At 36.9% G+C, this 23,488-nt stretch overlaps 1 protein-coding gene across 1 annotated transcript in view; it reads left to right on the top strand.

Moving 5' to 3' along the window:
- Positions 1-14,093: 14,093 nt before the first annotated feature.
- Positions 14,094-23,488, top strand: part of MARCO (macrophage receptor with collagenous structure) — a 66,127-nt gene continuing 56,732 nt past the window's right edge. Inside the window, exon 1 of the mRNA XM_007494065.3 lies at positions 14,094-14,266. Coding sequence (XP_007494127.2) covers positions 14,158-14,266 — 109 coding nt within the window. The 5' untranslated portion in view covers positions 14,094-14,157. The remainder of the gene's footprint in view (positions 14,267-23,488) is intronic.

The raw sequence follows: 23,488 nt of genomic DNA, 5'->3' as shown, positions 1-23,488 counted from the left end.
ACACGGAAACCTTGAATCGTAACTCCCTATCACCCAAGAAGCTTTCTGTAGCTCAAGATATGGCCACCATTGCCCCCCTCCCATCTTTGCCACACCCCTCAAATGCAGCCAGCCATAGCTAAGGACTATTGCAAACCCCCTAGCCACCACTTTAGTAGGATGCCCAGGCTTTTTAAAAACAAGTCAGGCTAGATGCCAGCCTACCTTATCAGAATACAAACTAGGTGATGTAATCTCATTATGGAGCCTCCATGAAATGCTGGGAGAGAAGAAGCCATTTGAATTTCCCTCAGTGAAGGAGACTCTCTCTTGGGCCCATTCTCTATGGGAACATACAGAGCCTATTCATGAATATAAGCCCTGTAAATGTCAAAGCTTTCTCTACCTATACTCAGAATTTTATATCACATGTTATATGTCTTCTACACATTTTTTTCAAAAAATGAAAACCCATCTTTTTAATTCTAATATTCTATAAGTATTTTTTCTTTTTGGGTTATCATTTTTATATATAAGATAATATATAATACATGTAATTTTTATAAATATGAAATAAGTTTTAATAGATATTTTTATCCAAGTGTTATATCCAAAAATCTGTCTCATTGTTTTCCCCCCTCCTTTCCAGCCTTCCCTCCTCCTTCCCCAAGAAGGCAGATTACATGATATAAGTAGTCCATATATGAACATATTACAGATATTTCCCTCTTGGTCTTGTTGTAAAAAAAGAAAGACATATTACTTACACTAGAGAATAAGGAGAAAATAAGGTGAAGAGTGGTATGTTTCCATCTGCATTCAGATTCCATCTGTTCCATCTATGATGGTGGATATTCTTTTATCTCATGAGTACCTTGGATTTGTCCTACATCTTTGCCTTGTTGATAATATTGAGTCATTCACTGTTGATCATCATGTGTTATTGTTACTGTGTACAACATTCTCAAGGTTCTGCTCACTTCACTTTGCATTATGTCATCTAAATCTCCCCAGGTTTTTTGTGATCGTCTTGTTTGTCATTTCCTATAGCACAGCAATCTAAACTTGATGCTCAGTTTGGAGCAGAGGTTTTCAGTCTGCTCGGAGTGACCTATCAAAAAGCAAGATAACAATGTGCATATTAGTACAATGCTTTGGGGAGGGTCCGTTCTTTCCTGTTTGCTTAATCACAAATGCCCTTGGCTTTACAAGTTCACGTGGACTTTTTGTCCATCATCTTAGCAGGAATCACAGAATGTTTATATGATGGGAATCATTACATTTTGCCACCACACCATCACGCCCACTGAGTGAGATTCCATCATTTTTCTATTCCATTACAAGCATATACTGCAACTTGTTCAGTCATGTCCCAACTGACGGACATGCCTTCAGTTTCCAGTTCTTTGCCACCACAAAAGGGCTCCTGTAAATAATTGAGAACATATAGGTTCTTTTCCTTTCTCCTTGGTCACCTTGGTAAATAAAACCAATGCTGGTATTAGTTGATCAAAAGGTATACGAATTATACATGTTTCTAAGCTTGCATGTCTGTTTAATACTAGAAGCCATTCCTTATCCACGGCTAATTTTATGACTTGGCAGCTATGTGATATGATTTAAAATTTCTCAAGAAGCTACCTTTTCCTACTATTTAAGGCTTTTTTTTCCTCTATAGCCTGTCCCAATGCAGATGATTCCATCAGTAGACATTCATTATTTAGGATTTTATGAATTTATTTTTAAGAATCACTTACTAAAACACACACACACATATTAGAAGGTTAAAACCTTCTAGCATAAAGGCTAGAGGTATTACTTCACCAAGACCATAGGGTGGGCATAGCTACCCAATGCACAACCATTGTGTTTTACTTAAGTTTAGCTCTGGAGGAAGCCTGGTTTCTCAACAAGGGAAGTAGATTCCTCATTCTCACATTTGTTGACCTACTCCAGGGACTTTTAGCTCTTGTCTAGGGCTTCCTCAAAAATCAGAGAGTAAAAGAGGTTCCCAAAGTACTGATGAATAAAGTACAGAGAAGTTCATGAATTTCCACACAAAAAGTGATGATAAACATAAGAATGAAAGTATGTATTTATTTAATGATTTAAATAAGATTCAGTATCTTAACTCATCACTATTAGTACAAATAGCTAGAAGACTAATATTCAATCTCTGTTGTGACATAAGAATTTTTTAGAAGGTTTCTAATTAGCCATTTCATTTTTTACCTCTGCACTGGGCACAGATCAGACAACTATGCTTGATTTTACTGGTAGGTTTTCTCTCTGAGGCGAACACCTTTTTGGTACCAGCCCTGTCTTACTGTTGCCACAACTGCTCTGATAGACAATGCTATTTATTATTCAGTCATTTTTAAATCATATCTGACTCTTGGTGACGACATTTGGGGTTTTCTTGGCAAAGATACTGGAGTGGTTTGCCATTTCCTTTTTCAGCTCATTTTACAAATAAAGAAACTAAGGAAAGAGGATTAAGTGTCTTGCCCAGGTCACACAGCTATTAAATGTCTGAGGCCAGATTTGAGTTAAAAAAGAACAGTCTTCCTGACTCCAGACCCAGTGTTCTATCCACTGTGCCATCTAGCTGTCCAAGACTATACCATCACCATCAGCAAATAAGCTCATTAGACTACTTCCTAATAGTAAGAAAAGACTCCCCCCACCCCAAATGGCAAAGGAAGTCAGGAATCTTATAATAAGGCTCTCTATTTGAGCCTACATTTCACATGAGAAATCGTGGTTGCCAGTATGTCAAGGTAGAGCATAGTCATCCATCCCTTGCAGAAATCACATCTTATTACTCAAAATATGGAATCCAAGAGAGCCATAAGTCATATATCTCCTCTTCTATTGGATATGGTAACATAGGGTCAGCAGTTTTTATGGGTCTAGAGACATGAAGTTCTCAGTGGAAGAATCATACTTGATTAAAAACGGATCCCCAAAGTTCCCTTTTGGTGAACAGGGGAAACATGGGCATGGTATGAAAAACACAAGGTACAGGAAAACTTGGACAAAGAGGTATCACTTCTCTGGTTAACTTCCTGGGTATGTATGTGGGGCAAGGGGGTATGGGAGAGAATAGCTTTCAGTATAATGGGAGTAATATCCAGAAAGAAAGTAATTAGGAAACTTTCTTGGAAGATAATATAGTTATATTCTTTCCCAAACCCCAAATACTTGCTTACCTAATGCTGATTCTGAATTCTTAAACTCAAAAGCCATCAGAAAGCGATAAAATTGTCATCAACCAAATAATTTCTTGGCATCAATTGTACTCTCCCTCCTAAAATATTCTAGATATAACAGAGCTCCTACATGCTGATAATGGAGGTGCAATTCAACTCATTTGTAATGTCCTCCCTAGTCATGGTACTGTTCTGAGTTGGGCTGGCCTTGGGTCAATTCCCTGGAACTTTTTTTGTTTGATGATGGAACAAAATGAGACACTGGTAAGTCATTTGACAGTTAACTAAAAGAGACTAACTTAGCCATTGCCTTGAGTTGGTTTAGCAAACTTTGCCTGAATTAACCATCTTGTTACACCACCCAAGCACTGATCTTGGAGCTCCTTATAGCTGCTTGGTACTCAGGTAATAAAGAAATGACATCAGTAGTCTGAGCCATTAGCCCCCTAAGTCAACCAAATGTTTAAGAAGGTCATAATACCTTTCAAAGAAAATCTCTGCAAAAGCTAGGAGGTGATAGAACACCAAGTCTAAGTTGGGAAGACTTGAGTTCAAACTTGACCTTAGATACTTACCCTTAACCCTGTTTGCCTCAGTTTCCTCTTCTATAAAAGGAAATGGCAAACCACTCCAATGTCTTTACCAAGAAAATTCCAAATGGGGTCATAAAAAGTCAGACATGATTGAACTACAAAAAAAAATTTCATGGGAGGAGTTATTTTAATATTGCTCCCATTACCCTTTTGTAGTTAGGTGCTTAACATCTTCTAGGTCCATTCTTTCACCATGTAAATGACTCTAATGCTTTTACTGCCTACTCTTGACCTCTGATAGTAAAAAAGCTTGATATCATCAGGACTAAAGGACAAAGAGAAAATCTAAACAGAAACAGCATAAATAAAATAAAAAATGTGATAGTTCCTTAAAGGAGTGACTGAATCTAAAAAGAGTCCCAAGAAGGGCCAAGTTCCAGGTATAAATTAGGTTCATAGGTTCAGGGATGAGAGTGGAAATATTTTTAACCCTTACTTTCTGTTTTAGAATTGATATTGAGTATTGGTTCCAAAGCAGAAGAGCAGTAAGGGCTAGACAATGGGGGTTGTGTGACTTGCTCAGGGGCACACAGGTAGGTCTGAGGTCAGATTTGAACCCAGAATCTCCTGTCTCTAAGATTAGCTCTCTATCTACTCAGTCACCTAGCTGCTCCTGTCAATACCTTTTAAGGAAATAATTAGTCTAGTTTACATGAGGGGAGAGGTTAGGATAGTTCCTACCACAAGTGCTAAGAATATAAATACAAATAGTTTAAGAATAATTTAGCCTCAATTTGACTTGGAATCAGTCTATCTGGGACCACTATGTGCCTAATTAGCAAGAGGAAAGCAGGATTTGTGGTTCCAGAGAACATTGCTAAGGGATTAAGAGAAAGAATTCACTTTTCATCCATCTTTCTCCCTGTCCCTTCATTGCTCTTCTCCATCCTATTTTCTCTTGTATCTCATTGCATAACCTTTGGCTCAAAAAAGCAATTGTAGGAGCTTGTCTTTATTGGTGGAAATCAATAGCCCATGCTTCCATGAAGAGCTGGAGGGCCCTTCTGGCTTCCAGTTTCAAGAGAGAAGATACAGAATACCAGAACTTCTTTTTTTGGGGGTCACTGAAGGGAGAGAAAGTCTTTGGGAAGAAGTTAACATGTAGAGCTTGACTTATATCCTTATTCCCAGTTTATTCTATTAGTGACTTTAAAATATTTCTCCGTGGATAAGACATGGAACTCTCTTGTTTGAACTATCTCATTCCCTAAGGGAGAGTTCATTCAATCTATATTATTGGCTACATATTCTCCAATACAGTCAAACCTCCACTTTTGCAGGGGTGGTGTACCTAGAAAATGGCACGAAAATCAAAAATACAAATGATAGAGTAAACCTATGAGAGACAGCCTGTGACCACCAAAACCTGTGATCATTTTCTAGACATTGCTGAAAATACACTTTTCTGCATACAATTCTTTATAACAAGGCATCAATTCTGATGATATGTACCTTTCCTAACATAATAGCCATAAAATAACCCACAAAATTCAATATACAGAATAAAACTAGTAACATGAAAAACATTTTCTTCCTAATAATCCCTTCAAAATTTGTGATCTTCTGTGCTACCTCAAAAAAAAAAAACAAAAAACATTGGTTCCCTCTCAGTGCCATAAATACTGTTAAACAAATAAAATTCTTAAAACTAAAACATTTTTCAATCTGAATCTCATCTTCCAGTGGATCAGATAGCAGTGTAAGAGCATGTTAGCTGTAAACCTCTCTATTTTGGTCACCCTCTGAAAACCAAGGAAGAGGTTGCTGGGACTTCAGTTGCTGCTGTTGGAAGATGCCAAAACTGGTGAAGTCTCAACATCACCTTAGAGTCAAAGCACTTAGCACTATGTTTTGGGCACATAATTGCAATAGAAAATTTGAGTTTTAAAGACAAGCATTGAAATATACAATATTGTTTTGAACATTGAAAGTATACAACAAATGCACAGGGAACTCTTTAGTCTATTATAGGGTGAACAAGACCAGTGAAGCACCTAGTAGGATACCAGCTGCTCTACACATGTGTACTCAGAACACCTCTCATTTTTTTTCTGCTTTGCATAGCCACAAATGCACAGCTTCCAACACAAAAGTGAAAATGAGGTTACTAATACAATCAGACAAATGGTTGAAATTATGAAAGTTAAACACAGGAATGTTGAAGATTGACTATACACTTTCTCTAATTTGTGTTTGAATATCCACTTGGATAATTGGGTTTATTTGCTATTTGCAGTAGGAAGAAAGAAAGAAAGAAAGAAAGAAAGAAAGAAAGAAAGAAAGAAAGAAAGAAAGAAAGAAAGAAAGAAAGAAAGAAAGAAAGAAAGAAAGAGACAGAAAGAGAAAGAGAGGAAGGAAGGAAGGAAGGAAGGAAGGAAGGAAGGAAGGAAGGAAGGAAGGAAGGAAGGAAGGAAGGAAGGAAGGAAGGAAGGAAGGAAGGAAGGAAGGAAGGAAGGAAGGAAGGAAGGAAGGAGGGAGGGAGGGAAGGAAGGAAGGAAGGAAGGAAGGAAGGAAGGAAGGAAGGAAGGAAGGAAGGAAGGAAGGAAGGAAGGAAGGAAGGAAGGAAGGAAGGAGGGAGGGAAGGAAGGAAGGAAGACAAATAGATGATAGATGGATAAACAGATTAGATAGATAGATAGATAGATAGATAGATAGATAGATAGATAGATAGATAGATAGATAGATAGATAGATGGATAGATGGATAGATAGATAGGTGGGTGGATAGATAGATAGATAGATAGATAGATAGATAGATAGATAGATAGATAGATAGATAGATAATGTCCATTGTGAAATTGGCATGTGGTGGGAAAACCTGGCATATAGAACTTGGGACCTTTTTTTTCCCATTAAGGAATAGGGATCAGGAGTTTAGTTTGAACTTTAAATTTACAACCCCTAGACTAATGGGAGATAAGGGAAAGGAAAGGAATAAGAATCTAAATAGTTTCTATGTATCAGAAATTATTAAGTGCTTTGACAAATATTATCTCATTTGATCTTCAAAACACTAATACTATTTAAGGGAGAAGATAGTTATGATTCTAGCCTGGTATTCTCTTCTCTCTCTAAGGAAAGTAGAGTGACCAAACCATCTGGCTCCAAACTCCTATTTCCCCTTCTTCAGGAATCAGTCTCCTTTGGAGAAACTTGAAGGGAAGAGGTGCTAGAGATGTCTTTCTTTGCCTCTCTGAGGGCTACCTCTAGACAAACTCAAGTGGAAATACATATCCTACATGGGCAAAAGTAAAATAGCACCACATGCATATTTACAATTCTCTACACTTTATTCCAAGAATAGATCATTTCTTCCAGAAAAGGAGATGATTAAAGGTCACCAGACTGAATCAACTGCTTAAATTTTGCAGCTATTTCTTAATAGAGTATCAAAATATCTGCCAGGAAACAGGCAGATCAGGTTGATAGGAGTTAATCTTTGAAAAAGGTAGGTGAGGGGGCAGCTGGGTAGCTCAGTGGATTGAGAGTTACACCTAGAGATGGGAAGTCCCGGGTTCAAATCCGGCCTCAGCCACTTCCTAGCTGTGTGACCCTGGGCAAGTCACTTGACCCCCATTGCCTAGCCCTTACCACTCTTCTGCCTTGGAGCCAATACACAGTATTGATTCCAAGATGGAAGGTAAGGGTTTAAAAAAAAAAGAAAAAGGTAGGTGAGCAAATGCCCTTTCCCCCTTCCCATGCAGCCAGACTTTTAAAGTCACTCAGGCCCTCTCTTGTCTGAAACAATAGATTTAAAATCTGAGTGCTTGGGAATGAATCTCGATTTTAAGACACTCACAATCTCTCTGGACAAAACAAAGCAAAAAACTTCACCAAGAACAAAGTTATAAAAACATCTCTATAAAACTGGGGTTTGATTAAGTTTTTTTAGTGTCCACTCTATCTCTAGCCATACCCTATTTCAGACTGTAAGCCTGTTCCTTGAGGCTTTCTCTGTCACTTTTGACTCTGACCTCCTGGGTCTCTGACCCTGCTTCCTGTTTTTCCTTTATGCTTGTCACCTCCCTGACCACATCCACCTTATCTCTTTATTACAATTTGGTTTTGATGTCCTTGACCCTGGAAAATACCCTTAATATAATGAAACCTATCTTCCAGCCTCAAGAGGAAGGACTAAATCTTTCCCACTAATACAGGGGAACAGAGGGAGAAAAAAATTCCAATGCTACTTGAGTCCAGTCAAGCTTCCAGGGTGTGTTGTTTGTTTTCAAGCAGGTTGTTCCATAGCAACCTGAGCAGACTCTAGGAAGAGACTTTCTCTGAGTACAAGTCTGTAACAGACTTGGTAGTTTTGTTCTTTTATAAATTCATGTATTTGGTCACAAGGGAGACCAGTAGAGAGTTCAGTGTAGCTCATCCCTACTGCTGGATACACAATTAAAAGGAAAATGCATAATTAAAATTCACTGATGACAAATTACAGCATTTTTGTCTACCCTATTAGCAATTTAAATATTTTAATAATATATGAAAACAGTTTTGAAGTCTTAGACCCCCGAAAAGGTCTCAGGGACCCCCAAGCATCTCCAGGCCACACTTTAAGAACCGCTGCTCCAGAATCCATCTTCCTTAAACATTGTCACCAAAAGCAGACTTACTTTTAGTGGCTTATTCCTTTTACATCAATTATAGCTGGAGATCTGGGTTAGCTGGTTAGCAATCACTTAACCTAAGCACCACTAGGGTTCAAGGGAAATTCCCTTCCCAGAGAAGTGAAAACTTCCTAATAATTTCCTTCCTATAGGGGAATTTGCCCCAGGAGGAGTTCTCCAGTTCCCATAGAGGTGCTTTCCAATGTAAATAAACCCGAAGCAACTTCTCCCTTCATAAGTGGCTCTGGTATGTGTGGACTTGGTGGTTTAGACACTTTTAGCACCACTCTTCTGCCTTGGAGCCAATACACAATATTGACTCCAAGACAGAAGGTAAAGGTTTTTTTTTTAAAAAAAAGGGGGGTGTATGGGGTGCTCAGGGAGGAGGAGTATCTCTGGTATGGAGGGCTTGCTGTGCCCTCCTAGGGCAGCTCTCCAACCTCTGACCCTCACCTGACACCCAGCTCTCACTTGTGGCTCCCAGTAGCTGCTAGCATGTGGCAGCGGCCACACCCCGGGCAACAGCATCGACAGGGTGGCTAAACCTTGTGAGGGCAGCCATCGGGTCGTTATTGCTCACCCAGCATGTGAAGACTGCTTTGGCCGAATGGAAGAAACCAATAAGAAGGTTCAACAGCTGAGATGGCGATGCAGCAAGGCACTGTGGAGTGCTTAGGGCGTGATGGAGCACAAAAGACAACACAGCCATCCAATGCAGCTGAGGAAGTCTCCAGGTGTTATGACTTTTCATGCCACTGGACCCAGGCTTCCAACGCTGAGAGAGTGGGACTGTCTCTGTGCATCAACTTTTCCACTTAAATCTTCATGCACAGGTGTCTTTGTGCACAAAAACACACAAAGACAATCGTCATCCACAACCAACAAAAAAAAAAGGACAGGCTTATGGGATAAGAGACTGAGAAAACATGATTCTGTGATTTTTACAACCCTTTCTACCTCCTTTGATTTTACAATTAATGATAGAATGAGAATCCCCCCAAAATATCTTGACAGGAAAGAGCATTAGGCTGAACCTAATAAAATGAAATGCCATAGGGCACAGGTGACAGAGGTTAAAAGTAACGGAGATAAAGTTAGCAGTTGTTTTGAAAAAGCTCAGGTGCTTTGAATGGATTACAAACTCAAAAAAGAATCTGCATTGTGATGTGGTAACTAAAAATACTAATTTGATCTTGAAAGAGGTAAAGCTTCCAGTTGTAGAAAGATGATAGAGACACTCTACTCTGACCTCATCAGATTTCATCTGGAGTAGTGCATTCAGTTATGGATACCATGGCTTACAAAGGATATTGAAACACTGAAGATTGCCCAAAGCAGGAAAACTAGACTCATGAGGAAATTAGAATACATTTCATATGGAGATCAGTTGAAGAAATTGGGTGTGTTGAGCCTGGGAAAAAAGACTTGGGGAACATGTTAGTGGTCTTCAAGTATTTGAAGGATTGTCATATGAAGGACAGATGAGACTTTGGGGGAGGGGTTATTCCCTTCTGACAGAACAAGGAACAATGGATGGAAGTTGCAAGAGGCAATTTTTTGGTTTAATATCTAGAAAATCTTTCTAACAATTATAGCTGTTAAAAGTGGAATGGTTTGCCTTGAAAGGTGGTAGGTTCCCCTTCCTTGGAGGTACCACTTGTCAGGTATATTATAGTGGAGTTTCCTTTCATGTGTGGGTTGGAGAAGATGACCACTGCGGTCCATTCCAATTCCTAGATTCTATAATTCTATTATTCTTTTCATCTACAGGTGAAAAATTTTCCATTTCTTCTACAGATCCTCATATGGTATGGACTTGAGTCCATAACTGTGTTTCCTATCATCTGGATATGTTCTATTCTTCCCATGCCCCTTCTAAACTTAACTGAATATAAGCATACTCCATATTTAGCCCAATTTGTCTAAAGCAGAGGTGTCAAATATGAAACCTCCTGAGTGCCAGATTAAAATTTAATTGAAACATATTTAACAAAATAAAATTAAAATATATTAAAACATGTGAAATGTTAATATGTAGTTTTCTAAGTTAAATGCACCCACAGGGATCTTTCTATATTATTTAGTGGCCCCCATTTCTATCTGAGTTTGATACCACTGGTATAGAGTACAAATATCTCTCATTGTGGATATCCTTTTTCTATTATTGCAGCCTAAACTAGTGATAACTTTAGAGTGTACAGAGGTGCTGTCTTCTCCCATTGTGAAGAGTCAGGCCAGTCCTTTTCTTTCTGGCTGTACTGGCCAGAAGAGGATCTGAATCAGTACAAAATGAGCAGAGCCGTCCTTTCCTTCAATGCCTTGGGTATAAGGAGCACATACAAAGTAGAAGGAGAGAGCAAACTGAGAAAGAGAAGCAATCATGAGGAAGACAGCTTCTAGGTTATGGCCATGATAATGACTGTGAGGTGGTGGCAGCAGCGGATGGAGGTACCTGCAACCAGATGAGCAGTGAAGAGTTCTGAACCAAGCCAAGACCCAAAGGAATGCAACATTCTGGCAGTACTGTTCAGGGTCACACAGCTAGAACTAAGAGACAAGAGGCAGAACCTGTACCATAAAGAAAAGGAGTGAGCTGAGATCCCAAAGAGAAGAACGTAAAGCAGAAGTATGCTAACATCAATCTTCAATGAGGTCCTCAAACCTTACTTAATCAAGTGGTATTTCACCTATTGGTGGTTTGGGATTTTTGTATTTTTAGTAATGGTAACAACTAACTGCCTGGGGAGGAGAAAGGAAACTTCACTTATCTCAAGGCAGGATATAACTATTGGGTGACCAAAGGCTTCAGGATATTAGTTCCTTCACTGGGGTGTACAGGCATTATAACAACCCCCCCTAAATTTTATGCTTTAGTTAGCATAGTACTTGAAGGGCAACTTGATACCCTCAGAGAAAAGCTAGAAAAAGACAAAAATCATAAAGAGAAATATAGACATCCTTCCACAACAAAGGGTTAGGGGCATGGTACCCCTACCATCTGGAAAATCCATTTAACGTTTTTTTTGGCTTTTGCATTCTTTTGTAAATTTTAGCTTTTTAATTTATTTTAGCTTTAAAAAAGAAATTGTATATACTTGTGCTATTAAAAGTTACCTTCTTGGGATCTCACCTCACTCCTTTTTGTAATGACACAGGTTCTGCCTCTTGTCTCTCAGCTCTAGCTGTGTGACACTGAACAGCATTGCCAGAATGTTGCATACATACCTTTTGGTCTTAGTCGAGTACAGAATTCTTCACTGCTCATCTAGTACAAAATATATGGTATATTGATATTACAAAATACTAAACTTATATTTTATGCATTTCTGAATTTCTAGACTTTTTTTCTGTGTCTTCGGCTCACCTTCTCAGGTTGTTTGTGGCTTCCACAAAACTCTCCCCAAATTCCCAATTAAGTTTTAATGCTGATTCATTATATATATTGAACCCATGACAGAGAAAGTAGGGATGTAGAAGGGTCCCTGTATGAGAAGGTGAAGAGTTGAAAGTTATAGATCATGAAGATCAAACAGTTCAGAGTGATAGTGAGATCAAGGCTGTGATCATCCCTGAGTGTGGCTGAGGTAGAGGGAAGACAGAAGTCTTAGAGATTCAGGACATTAATGATCAAGGTTTTGGAGGCAACACCAGTGTGTATTTTGAAGTACCTGAAATTTGGGCAAGAGGTTATGGGAGAAGGAAATTGTGGGCTAGATATTGAACTTGTTGAGAAATGAAAGTACTGGAGGTCAGCAAATTCAGAAATCAGAGCCAAAAGGAAGCGTCCTGTGTGCTTCAGATAGCTGCAGTGTTAAACAGGGAGAATCATTCCTGTTTCACTGCCTCTGATTGGTGAACATTTCTGCTCACTTTAGGAAATTAGGTTTGCTTTAAAGCAATGACAAGAATTGGCCTGAGTGATAAAAATGGCAATGGCAATGGCAAATCTCAAAAGAAGAGAAGCCAATGAGCTTAGAGATGGTTTGGAAATGAGAGTGAGGCACTAAAAGTATGCCTACTCTTCCTCCTGCTTCAGGTCTTTGGGCCAGAACAGGAATGGCAATATGAGAAAAGGAGCTATCAATATTAAAAAGGATGGAGAGGGATGCAGTGTTTCCTGGGGAAAGCCAATGTCTATTCTGTGAGCTAAGGTGAGTTGGGAAGACAGTAGGGGGAGAAACAAAAGGGGATCAGCTCCATAGATATTGACTGAAACAAAGGTAGGGAAATGGAAGTCAGAATTTTGTGGGCACATCCTCACCTGCCTCCTACCCTCACCAATGTAAAAGATGAGGACTATTAATGACTCTCTTCCAACTTGCCCCATCAGAGACTGACTGTTAAGCTGAATAGCCCATCTAGATAATTTCTGGGGATTAAAAATGGCATGTTGAAAAGTGAAAAAAGAGTTGACTTTGAAGTCAAACTGGGGGTTTAGTCCTGCTCCAGAAATGTACTGGCTGTGTATAGTGCCTTGAAGTCTGGGCAACCCCAGTTCAAGTACAACCTCTAATTCATACTGGCTAAGTTTAACCTTTCAGTTTTCCAGACAATACCTTCAAGGCAATTAGCCATGGAGTAGCAACTTATTTGTAGCAGCAAAAGTAGTTTTCTTAGTAGGGAAGTTCTTTATACTCATGAAATCTCAGGAATAGGATTCACCTGTTCTCTCAGCTTTCCTCCTGCCATTCCTCAACCCAATGTAATCAACTATCCTATTTTAAGGATAAAATATCGAGGAAAAATGTTCTAGAAGCTTATGAATTGTTATTATGAATTATATTATTTAAAAATTTTACTAAGTAAAATCTTTAAGGGGTAAAGACAGTAGAGGCTGAGGAAACATATCTTTAGTTTTTAATCTAATTGAAATCTGACATTTCCTTCAATTATTTGAAAAACATTATTCTGAGAAGGGCTTTATCAAACTGCCATGGGGTCCATAATACAAAAGAAGGTGAAGAATTCATAACCTAGAGGCAGAGGCTTGAGATGAATGTAAATCCCTTTCTAGCCAGCACCCATGGTCTTGCCTTCAAGGATCCTTTAATACATTTGGAGAAACAGACCAGCATACATGAAATGCATAGAATAAAAGGAACACAAAGACTTAAAGTGCTCTCATAATACTTGGTGGATTTTGAAGAACCTTGAGGACAAAAACTCTTGCTTTTTAATCTTTGTATCATTCGTGCCTAACCTATTGCCTTGCACAAAGTAGACACTGCTAAATATTTGTTGAATTGAATTCAATCAAAAGAGAGAATAGTAAATGTCAGCTGACATGCTCAGAAAAGACTTTAAGGAAGATGTGAGAAATGGACTCGGCCTTAAAGACTGGGGTAAGGGTGGGCCAAGGAGAAGGAGCAGAAAGTTAGCTAGATGGGCCACTCAGCTTAACGGTCAATCTCTGATGAGCTAGTGGAGGCGAGTCATAGTTTCCCTCCTTTATGTTGGTGAGGGTAGCAGGTAGGTAAGGATGTGCCCACAATATTGTCAGTCACCTCTTTTAACCAGCTACACTAACCAGGACCTTCACATGTGGACAGATCATTTATGAGAAATGGCTAATTTGGTTTGGGTTGGAAAGCATTCTATAAATCCAGAAATCACAGCCAAGGGGAAGTGCCCCACCCCCTCACCAATGTCCCAAATCACCACAATATTAATCAGGAGGGATAGTCACTCATGTTGTGGTTCCTCTCATGGGAGAGCATTTCTGCAAACTCTAGAGCTTTATGCCTACTATAAAGCAATAGCAATGGAAACTCAAGAGACTTTTAAGGAGGAAGAGGGCAACTGTTACACCAACAGATTGACAGCTGCAGAACAAATGATGTTTTCTTCTGTGGAGACCTTTGAAATCAGTGGTAAAGTACTCTTCACTGTTAATACAATCCAGGGGAAATGCATTCAATTCATTATCCAGATTAGAATGGAATATTAGATTAGAAAGATTTAATTTGTGCTGCATATTCAATGTTTAAAAATCCTGACTTTTTAAAGATGAGTTTCTAGTAGGTTTAATTCTGCAACTTGCTGAAATTTCATTATCTTTAAAGATTTTCTATTTCTTTTTTTAATTCAAAAGTTGCTTCTGTTTTAAAATGTTATTCCTTTACAAATGAATTATCCAGCCTCTACTGTCTTCCTCACCATTAAATATTTCACTGGGTGGGTACATTTTTTTAAACTTCTAGAACTTTTTTCTTCAATGTTTCAACCTTAAAATTGATTGCATTTTGGGAAGATGGCAGGGGAAAGAGGGCAGAAGTGACTCTAGACCTGCAATTTAATGGTTATAGGAACTTCTCTTGAGGGAATTACCTCTAAAATACAAATAAGTAGTTAGTCTCCAACTAACTTGCTTTATAAGGTATTTCCTGAAATAATGAAAGGTTAAGTGACTTACCTAGTATGGGTCAGAGGCTGTACTTGAACCCAACTTGACCTGACTTCAAGAAATGTTTTCAACTCAACTTACATCAAGCTGTTTAAATGTGAAAATAAGCTTTTAAAGTGGAAATGATTCAAGAGAACTGAAACCATGAATACTAAAATTTTAAATGAAATTTCATTTAAAAAAAAAACTCAAGAAACTTGGACTTGTAAGACATATGTTGAACCAATTGACACCATAGTAATGATAGTCAAAAAGCTGTTTCTCCTCTACAGAGAAGGGGTGAACTATGGGTATAGAATGAGGTTGTATTGCCAGATATGGTCAATGCATTGGTTTGCTTTGCTTAACTATACTTCTTTATAAGAATTGAGGGTTGAACTATAATCATTTGAATGCATTATTTTAATACTTTAATTCATTAATTTTTTAAAAAATTGGAGTTCTAAATTCTCCCTCTCCCCCAATTCTCTCCCCCACCCATTGAGAAGGCAAGCAATGTTATTATCCATTATATATGTGAATTCAGTTCAAATGAATTCTTTTAAAAAAAACTTAATTTTGTTTGTTTAATTTACTCAGTTCAATATTGCACAGGTGATTTTTTAAAAATAGATTTTATTCATGCCTTTTGTCTTCACATCACCTTTTCTTCAAATAAATGAATTTTGAAAAGCTTTTCTCTGCTTCCTTAGCCTGAATTCTCATTCTTGAATATTAGGCTGGGAAACCTTTTCTCTTAGCCTCCACTATACACCCCTTTTCCATTTCTGGAAGCATTACACTCTGGGATATTTGGGAATTCTATTCACTCCTTCAATTTTTATTGAGTCTCTGGGATCACAGGATAACAGATTTTAGAGATGAGACTATCTAGCCTAACTGCTTTATTTTCTAGATGAGGAAACTAAGGGGGAAGAGATGAAGAGAGTTGTCCAAGGTCATACAGGTAGTCTACCAGGTGTAATTACATTGTGAGGATTACAATGACTAAAATATAGACCCCATGCACAATATGAAAGGGAAGAAGAAAATAGCAAGGAGTATGGGATGTACCCTAATAAAATCAGAGGCTAACAATGAAGGGGAAATAATTCCTGTTGTCTCCCAGAAATAGAAGAGGCGATAGGAGAATGAGTGAGGAGGCAAAATGAGGTATTGAAAAAGTGGGCAGGGGGAGAGACCTTGTTTTAATGGTGGGAGGAGGGTAGCACTGGTTAATTATCAAATAGGAAAAAGAGATATTCTTTCTATAAAGGGAGATAGGGATCTTGCAATGGATATTTTCTGGCAGAGATTTGATATTTAGAGATAGCACTTATCTGTCTCAGGAGAAGGGGGGTAACTGACAGAGACTGTGAGGACAGGGACTCAGGAAAGAGATTTTGAGGCAAATGGGGAAAAAACTGACTAAGGGGGCAGCAAAGGTAAATAGAAAATATACCAATGGAAGAGAATATATAGACACAACAGAAGCAGGGTGAGGACCAGACTCTGGAGATATACCTATGTTTTGTACATAAGAAGAGGAAGATTAGCTAGAGGAGGGCATACAGTAGTATCCCTTGGAGAACAAGTAGGAAACTAGGAGAATGCATTGTCATGGTAGCCAAGGGAGAAGAGGATATTAAGAAGGATGAGATCAACAGTTTTATATGCTGGACAAATATCAATGAAAATTAAAACTGGGGAAAGGACATTGACAGTATTGACGTGATTGAAATAGCAGTGAATTTTTGAGGCACAGAATTATATATTTAGAGAAAGAAGGGCACTTAGTCTAGCCCCCTGATTTTACAAATGAGAAACCTGAGTCCCAGAGACTTGTTCAAGTGCCTTGCTGAATATCACATAGATTGGTAGGGGGAATACACAAAATTTAGTTCTTCTGACTTCAAAGCCAGCATGCTTTCCAATATATCATATTTGTATCTGAGTGAGGAGGCTTAGATTGAATTCCGTTCCTTTTTTTTTTTACCTGTTTTAAGTGAGCTGTCTAAATGAATCATTTCATTTTCCTGGTGCTGAATTTCCTCATTTATAAAATGAAGTTGTTTAGATGCCCTGTAAGATCCCTTCAAGCACTAATATTCTGTATTGGGTTGTCTAAGAAGCAATTAGTCTCAGAGAAGAGATATAGAAATACAGCTTCCCTCCTTACCCAAAGGACTATGATTAGAGGATGCTACATACACCATGGTCACTGGACATATTGGTTTTGTTTAACAGTTTTTGTCAGAATTTTCCTCCCATCTCCTCATTTGAAGTCAAAGGGAGAGGCTGCCAAAATCACAAAGTTATGGATTTAAGAGAAAGAGTTTTCTTTTCCCCTCACTCCATTATATTGCCTACTCAATGAGTAATCTTCCTAGTTCAGTTGACCATAAACATTAGAACAATCCCATAGTCACAGGAAAGAGTAAAGAATTACTGGTCCATTTCAGAGTACAAGTCCTTCAGCATCAAATGGAAGCATATTCTTCATAGTATTGTTTCTATTATATTTTTGTATAATTTGTATACAATGTGTACTTTGTTATGAATCTTACTGCATATTCAATGTTTAGAAATTCAGACTTTTTTAAAGATGAGTTTCTAGTATGTTTAATTCTGGAATTTTCTGAAAGATTAATAATAGCTTCATTATCTTTATGCACTTTCTATATTTTAATTCAAAAATTGCTTCTATTTTAAAATGGCATTTCCTTACAAATGAATTATCTGGATTTGGGGGTGGGGAAGATGTATATAGAAACAACTGATATAAAAATAGAAGGCACCAATTCAATTTCAATTGTTTTTTAAGGAAAGAGGCTTGGGGAGACTTTAAAGAGAGCATTTTCAGTAGTGTTGTGAAATGGGAGCCTGGTTACAAGGGGTTGTTGGCGAGAAAATTGGGACACCAAGTAAAGCTTGCTTTTTCTAGAAATTTGAGGAGAAATAAAGCGTCATCCCTGTGAGAAAAAAAATCCCACGCAGAACAGGGTTGGGGCCCTCAAGCCTCAGTTCTTACTAATCTACTATTAGGGTTCCCTTTATTGGATTTGTTCTAGTAACACTGTTATAGCCTGTGTGCCTTGGATTCTTATTTTTTGCTGACTGAGATGTATATGTACAATGTGTGCTGTCCATATAAGATGTGTATGTCTCATTTATATCTCTATGGTATCTCTAAATGAATGGGCATGCAACTGAATGGGCTGCATTGAGCAATATCTTTGGAAACTTTCTTATCCCTCTCCAAAGGAGACTATGATTCTTTTCTTGATGGGAGAAAAAGGAGGGCTTATAAAACTGGCTACTTTGTTCTCCTCTGAAAGAGGGGATATTGGACAAGTATTATATCAATCTGCTCCCCCAAAGAATGCTGGTCAAGGCATTTTTAAGGTTCCAAAAGATGCTTTTATCTGGACACTTCCTCTTAAAGTAAGAGACCAACCAATCAAACATATCCATGTTTTTGACTCCTCATGAAATGCTAGTTATGCAAAAGATCATCAAAAACAATGAACAGCAAGTAAACTCATTTATATAAGTAGAGAGCAAGCAGAAATCGGATAATTTATACAAATTAGAATATGCCATAAAGTACATGAGTTCCAGTGTTTAGATAGGAGTAAGAGCTCTTAGATCATCAAAAGAAAGAAGCAACAATTTACCCAAGGATATTTTCCAAAGTCTCTAGAGAGACCAGTTGGAAATCAGAGGCATGTTGAGGCTCAAGCTTTGCCTACATTCCAAAGTCTAACTATCTTTCTCTGTCTTCAGTCTGACTCTCTTTTTCTCAAGCTTCTGTAGTCGGTGACTCAGATTCTATTACCATGCATGTACTCTCTTGAAACAGGAAATGAAAGTGTTTCTTCTCTTCAAGATTTTCACACCAACTCTGCCTTTTATGCTGACACACATAATTAGTCATTATTCTCATCAATTAATAATTAAAATAATAATAAATAGCTAACATTTATATAGTGCATTAAATATTAATAAAGTACTTTAGAGTCTATCTCATTTGATCCTAGCAACCTGGGAGGTAGGTGTTATTTTGATTTCCATTTTGCAAATGGGGAAACTAAAATGCAGGGAATTTAAATGATTTTCCTAGGGTCATATAAGTAGTAAGTATCTAAGGAAAGACTCAAACTCAGGTCTTCTTGAAAAAAAAATGTCTCATCCAAAATATTCCAAATTTAGTCAGTGGATTTGGTAGGTATGTTTTCTTTTTTCTTGAGAAGAGGTTAGGATTTTCCAAAAGGAATTTTTAATCGAAACCATCAAAAACTATAGGAAAAGCAAAGCAAAGAAAAGAACATGAAAATAGTCCAGTTTGTTGAGGAAAGAATGCTTGTTGTAACCCTAACAGAAATCTATACACAGATTGACTTAGAATCACATAGCATTGGAGTTGTAAGGGGTCTCAGAAGTGATCTAGTATGATCATAAATTTAGAATAGGGAAAGACCCACAAGTCATCATTTTACAGATAGGGAAACTAAGACCCAGGGGAGGAAGTGACTTATAATAGGAGATATAGTTGATAAGTAATAGGACTAGGATCTGAACTTGGGTCCCCTGGCTTCAAATCCAGCATGCTTATTTCTGCACTCCACTACCCTTAATTTGATAGAAGTAGAAACCAACATACCAGAGGGGAAGTGGCTGGCTCCGTGTCACATAGTGAGTTATTGGCGGAGCCATAAGTAGAACTAAGTCTCCAGCTTGCGTGATACAGTCCACATTACCCTCTTTGAGGAGTTCTTAATTTCTCATGCTCATCCCCAAACTTTTTAGTCTTTAGATATTGTCATACTCTGACTCTCACTTAAACAGTAATTAACTCTGAAGTTCTACTTCATACCCAGCAAAATAGAAAAGATGGCAAAAGGCAGAAATAGTCAATACTAGACAGACTACAAGAAGACAGACTCCTTAATATATAGGTGAAGCTATAAGCTGGTCCAGTCATCCTAGAAAACAATTTTGCCCCAGTTAGCCTAAATTTCTTTTACATTATTGCTAATACTAGCATTTCTAGGCAATGTCAAATAATGGAAAGAGGAGTAATGATTGCTATACTCTTATGTTTATTGGAAAAACTTTTAGTGTTTATAGAATATAAATGATGTTCACTTTTGATATTTATACACATATATTTCCATTATTTTTCAAAGGATTCCTTTATGCCTATCTATATTTTGTAGGGTTTCTATCATAAATTAATGCAATATTTTGTCAAAATATTTTTTTATCTAGTGACATAATCATGCAGATATGGCTGGTTTTGTTTTTGATATGATTAATAATACAATAGAACTTTATTTTATGTAACTAATACAGACCATTTGAATAAATGGATAATTATACAAAATAGCAAAGACCATTATTTAATAAGTATTTCTTATACAAACATACTTAGGTAATTTATGACTTTTCTTTGGCTTATCAGAGAGTCTAATATCACTACTCCTATACTTTAGGGCCATTATTAAAAACCAAATAGTGTCAACAAATAAAAAAGAGAAGCACTGCTCTAACTTGGACAAGACTTGTTACAAACTAGAACTCCAAAGACTGATATAGGAGCTAATGCTTGGCACAAAACAATGTAATGACTCACACTAATGATTCTCAGGATATCTGTGATTGGATGAACTGCTGTGTGACTTTATACTGCTTGGGGAAATTATGAGGACTTAATGTGTATTTTAAATTTTTTTTTATTTTACATGTTTTTCTGTCTTTATTTTTTTAATCACTAACCTCGTATATTTGAATTCATGTGTGTTGAGTTCATATAAAATGAAGTCTTACTATACTAATTGTTTCTCTAATTCAAAGTCATCCTTGTATTCCTGGTATAAATACTACTTAGAATAGAAAATAATTTTTAGTTTGTTGATTACATTAAAATTCCCAGGCATCTACCTTTTCCCTTCCCTTCTTCACACTAGAGAAGGTATCATTTGACCAAAAAAAATCAAATATGTATATATAAACTGTATCTTTCATGTTTCTGTTTATCCAGAGATAAACATTCATAAGTTATTTTTTCAAACATTGAGTCTGTAGTTGTATAGAAACTTCTCATGGTTCTACTTGTTTTACTTTTCATGATTTTATGTGGGTCTTTCCATCATTTAAAAAAATTAACTTACTCATGATTCCTTATAGCACAATATTCCTTCACAATCATATATCACAACTCATTCAGCCATTCCCCAACTGATGGGTATCTCCTCAATTTCCATTTTTTTTTGCCACCACAAAGAGAGCTGATATAAATGTTTTAGAATATATAGGTTCTTTCACTTTTTCCCTGCTCACCTTGGGAAACAGACCCAAGGGTAATATTGCTGGGTCCAAGGGTCCAGACAGTTTTATAACCATCTGGACATTATTCCACATTACTCTCAAAACAAGTTCAGTTCAAAGTTCCACCAATAGTGTATTAGTATCTCCAATTTTTTTGCATCCCTACCAACATTTATTAAATTTGTTGGCACATAATCAGACAAAATAACTCTTAACAATTACTTTGATTTCATCTACATTGGTGGTATAGTCACTTTTTTCATTTTTAATGCTGATTTGGTTTTCTTCTCTTTTTAAATCATATTAAATACTGGTTTATTTTGTTTTTGTCTTCATAAAAACATCTCCTAGTTTTATTTATTTATTTAGTAGTTTTCTTATATTCAATTTTATTAATCTCACACTTAATTGTTAGGATTTCCAATTTGGTGTTTAGTCTGGGATTTTTTCCCCCCTAGTTCTTTTTAAAATTGAATTCCCAGTTCATTGATCTTCTCTTTCTCTATTTTATTGATATAAGCCTTTAGAGATATAACTTTTCCTCAAATTATTGCTTTTTCTGTATTCAATTGGTTTTGATATGTTGTCTCATAATTCTCTTAATAAAATTATTCATTGTTTCTATGACTTGTTCTTTAACCCACTCGTTCATAAACTAAGTTATTTAGTCTCCAATTCATTTTACTCTGTTTCCATGATCACTTATTAAATATAACTTTTATTGTTTTACTGAAAAGGATGCAGTTAATTTTTCTGCATGTAACTAAAGTTTTGTACCCTAACATATGGTTAATGGTGCCATGTGCTACTGAAAAAAAGATACTCCTTTCTCTTCCCATTCAGTTCTCTCCAAAAAACTCTCATATTTAGCTTATCTAAGATTCTCTTCATCTCCTTGACTTCTATTCTTATTTATTTTTGGTTGTATTAGGAAGCCCTAAGTTCTCCACTATTACTGTTTTACTATCTATTTTCACCTGTAACTAATTTAGCTTTTCATTTTAAAATTTAGAAGTTATAACGTTTAGTGCATGTAGATTTAATATTAATAATATTTCATTATCTATGGTGCTTCTTAATATAGTTTCCCTGTTTATCTCTTAATATATGTTAACTCTAACTTTGAATGTGATCATTATTATCACCACTGCTTTTTATCAAAATATATTCTACTCCAGCACTTTATTTTTACTCTATGTGTGACTCTCATTAAAAAAAAAATTTTTTTGTAAGCAATAAATTCTTGGGTTTGGGGTTTTGATCTATTCTGCTATTTCCATTTTATGCATGAATTCAACCCATTCCCATGTAAAGTTATAATTATTAGTTGCATATTTCCTTCCATTCTATTTTCCTTCACTGTTTGTCCTTTCCTTCTTCTCTTTTCACTCTACCACCCCCCAGAAGTTCAAATTTCTTCTGACCACTACCTCCATATTCAACTTGACTTCAAACCTTCTATCTCTTCCATATCTCTTCTATCTCTTCTATACTCTTTCAAATTACTCAAGTAGTGATATCATTCTTAAGATTATAGATAACGTTTTCCCATATAAGAGGTAAATAGTTTTACCCCATTGAATCCTTTATAATTGGTCTTTCATGTTGGCTTTCTTATGATTATTGTAGATCAAATTTTCTACTCAGTTCTGTTCTTTTCCTCAAGAATAGCTGAAAGTTCTTCAGTTCATTAAAAATCCATTTCTATTTCTGTATACTTATACCTAGATTTGCTGGGTTAGTTATTCTGTTAGGACTAAAATTCTCTGGAGACTGTATATTAATTTCTAAGTATTAAATAAATAGTAAAAGTTGGAGTTGGAGAGAAAGAAAAGCATCTCGTTCCATAGCCATGCTTAGCTAATCTAGTCTACCACTTCATGTCGCCATTTGCTAGCCAAGAGAGGCCTCACCAGGAGAAGTCAAAAGGGCCATGCTGCCTCCTATCCATAGCCTGTGCACACCAGCCAAGTCCCCAGACCAAATGCCAAGATCCAAGAAACCAAAAGCTCTTGTAGGTTCCTCAGTTCCCTCTCTTATAATGCCATTGTCATCACTCCTTCTGGGTCTTCCTGGTTGGACAGACTTGACCTAAGTCTTCTAGATGCTAGAAGTTACAGAGGATGAAAGGCAAGCATCTTCCGAGATACAAGTCCTCTGGCATCCTCCTATAGTATGCATGCATGTCTAATCAAAGGGTGAGGCTGTTTCAAAACTTTTTTTTTTCCAAAAGGGAAAAGGGTTACAAAAAAAAAGAGGTACAATTTATGTTAATTTCACAATTCTTGGATATAAATCCAGCTCTTTTGCCCTTCAAAATATTGTGTTTTTATGTCCTTCATTCTTTTAATAATGAAGTTAAGATTTGGGTTATCCTTAC

This window comes from Monodelphis domestica, chromosome 4 (assembly GCF_027887165.1).
Source record: "Monodelphis domestica isolate mMonDom1 chromosome 4, mMonDom1.pri, whole genome shotgun sequence".
NCBI classification, from domain to species: Eukaryota; Metazoa; Chordata; class Mammalia; order Didelphimorphia; family Didelphidae; genus Monodelphis; species Monodelphis domestica.
The sequence above is the reverse complement of the archived record's forward strand: the minus strand, read 5'-3'. Positions and strand labels throughout refer to the sequence as shown.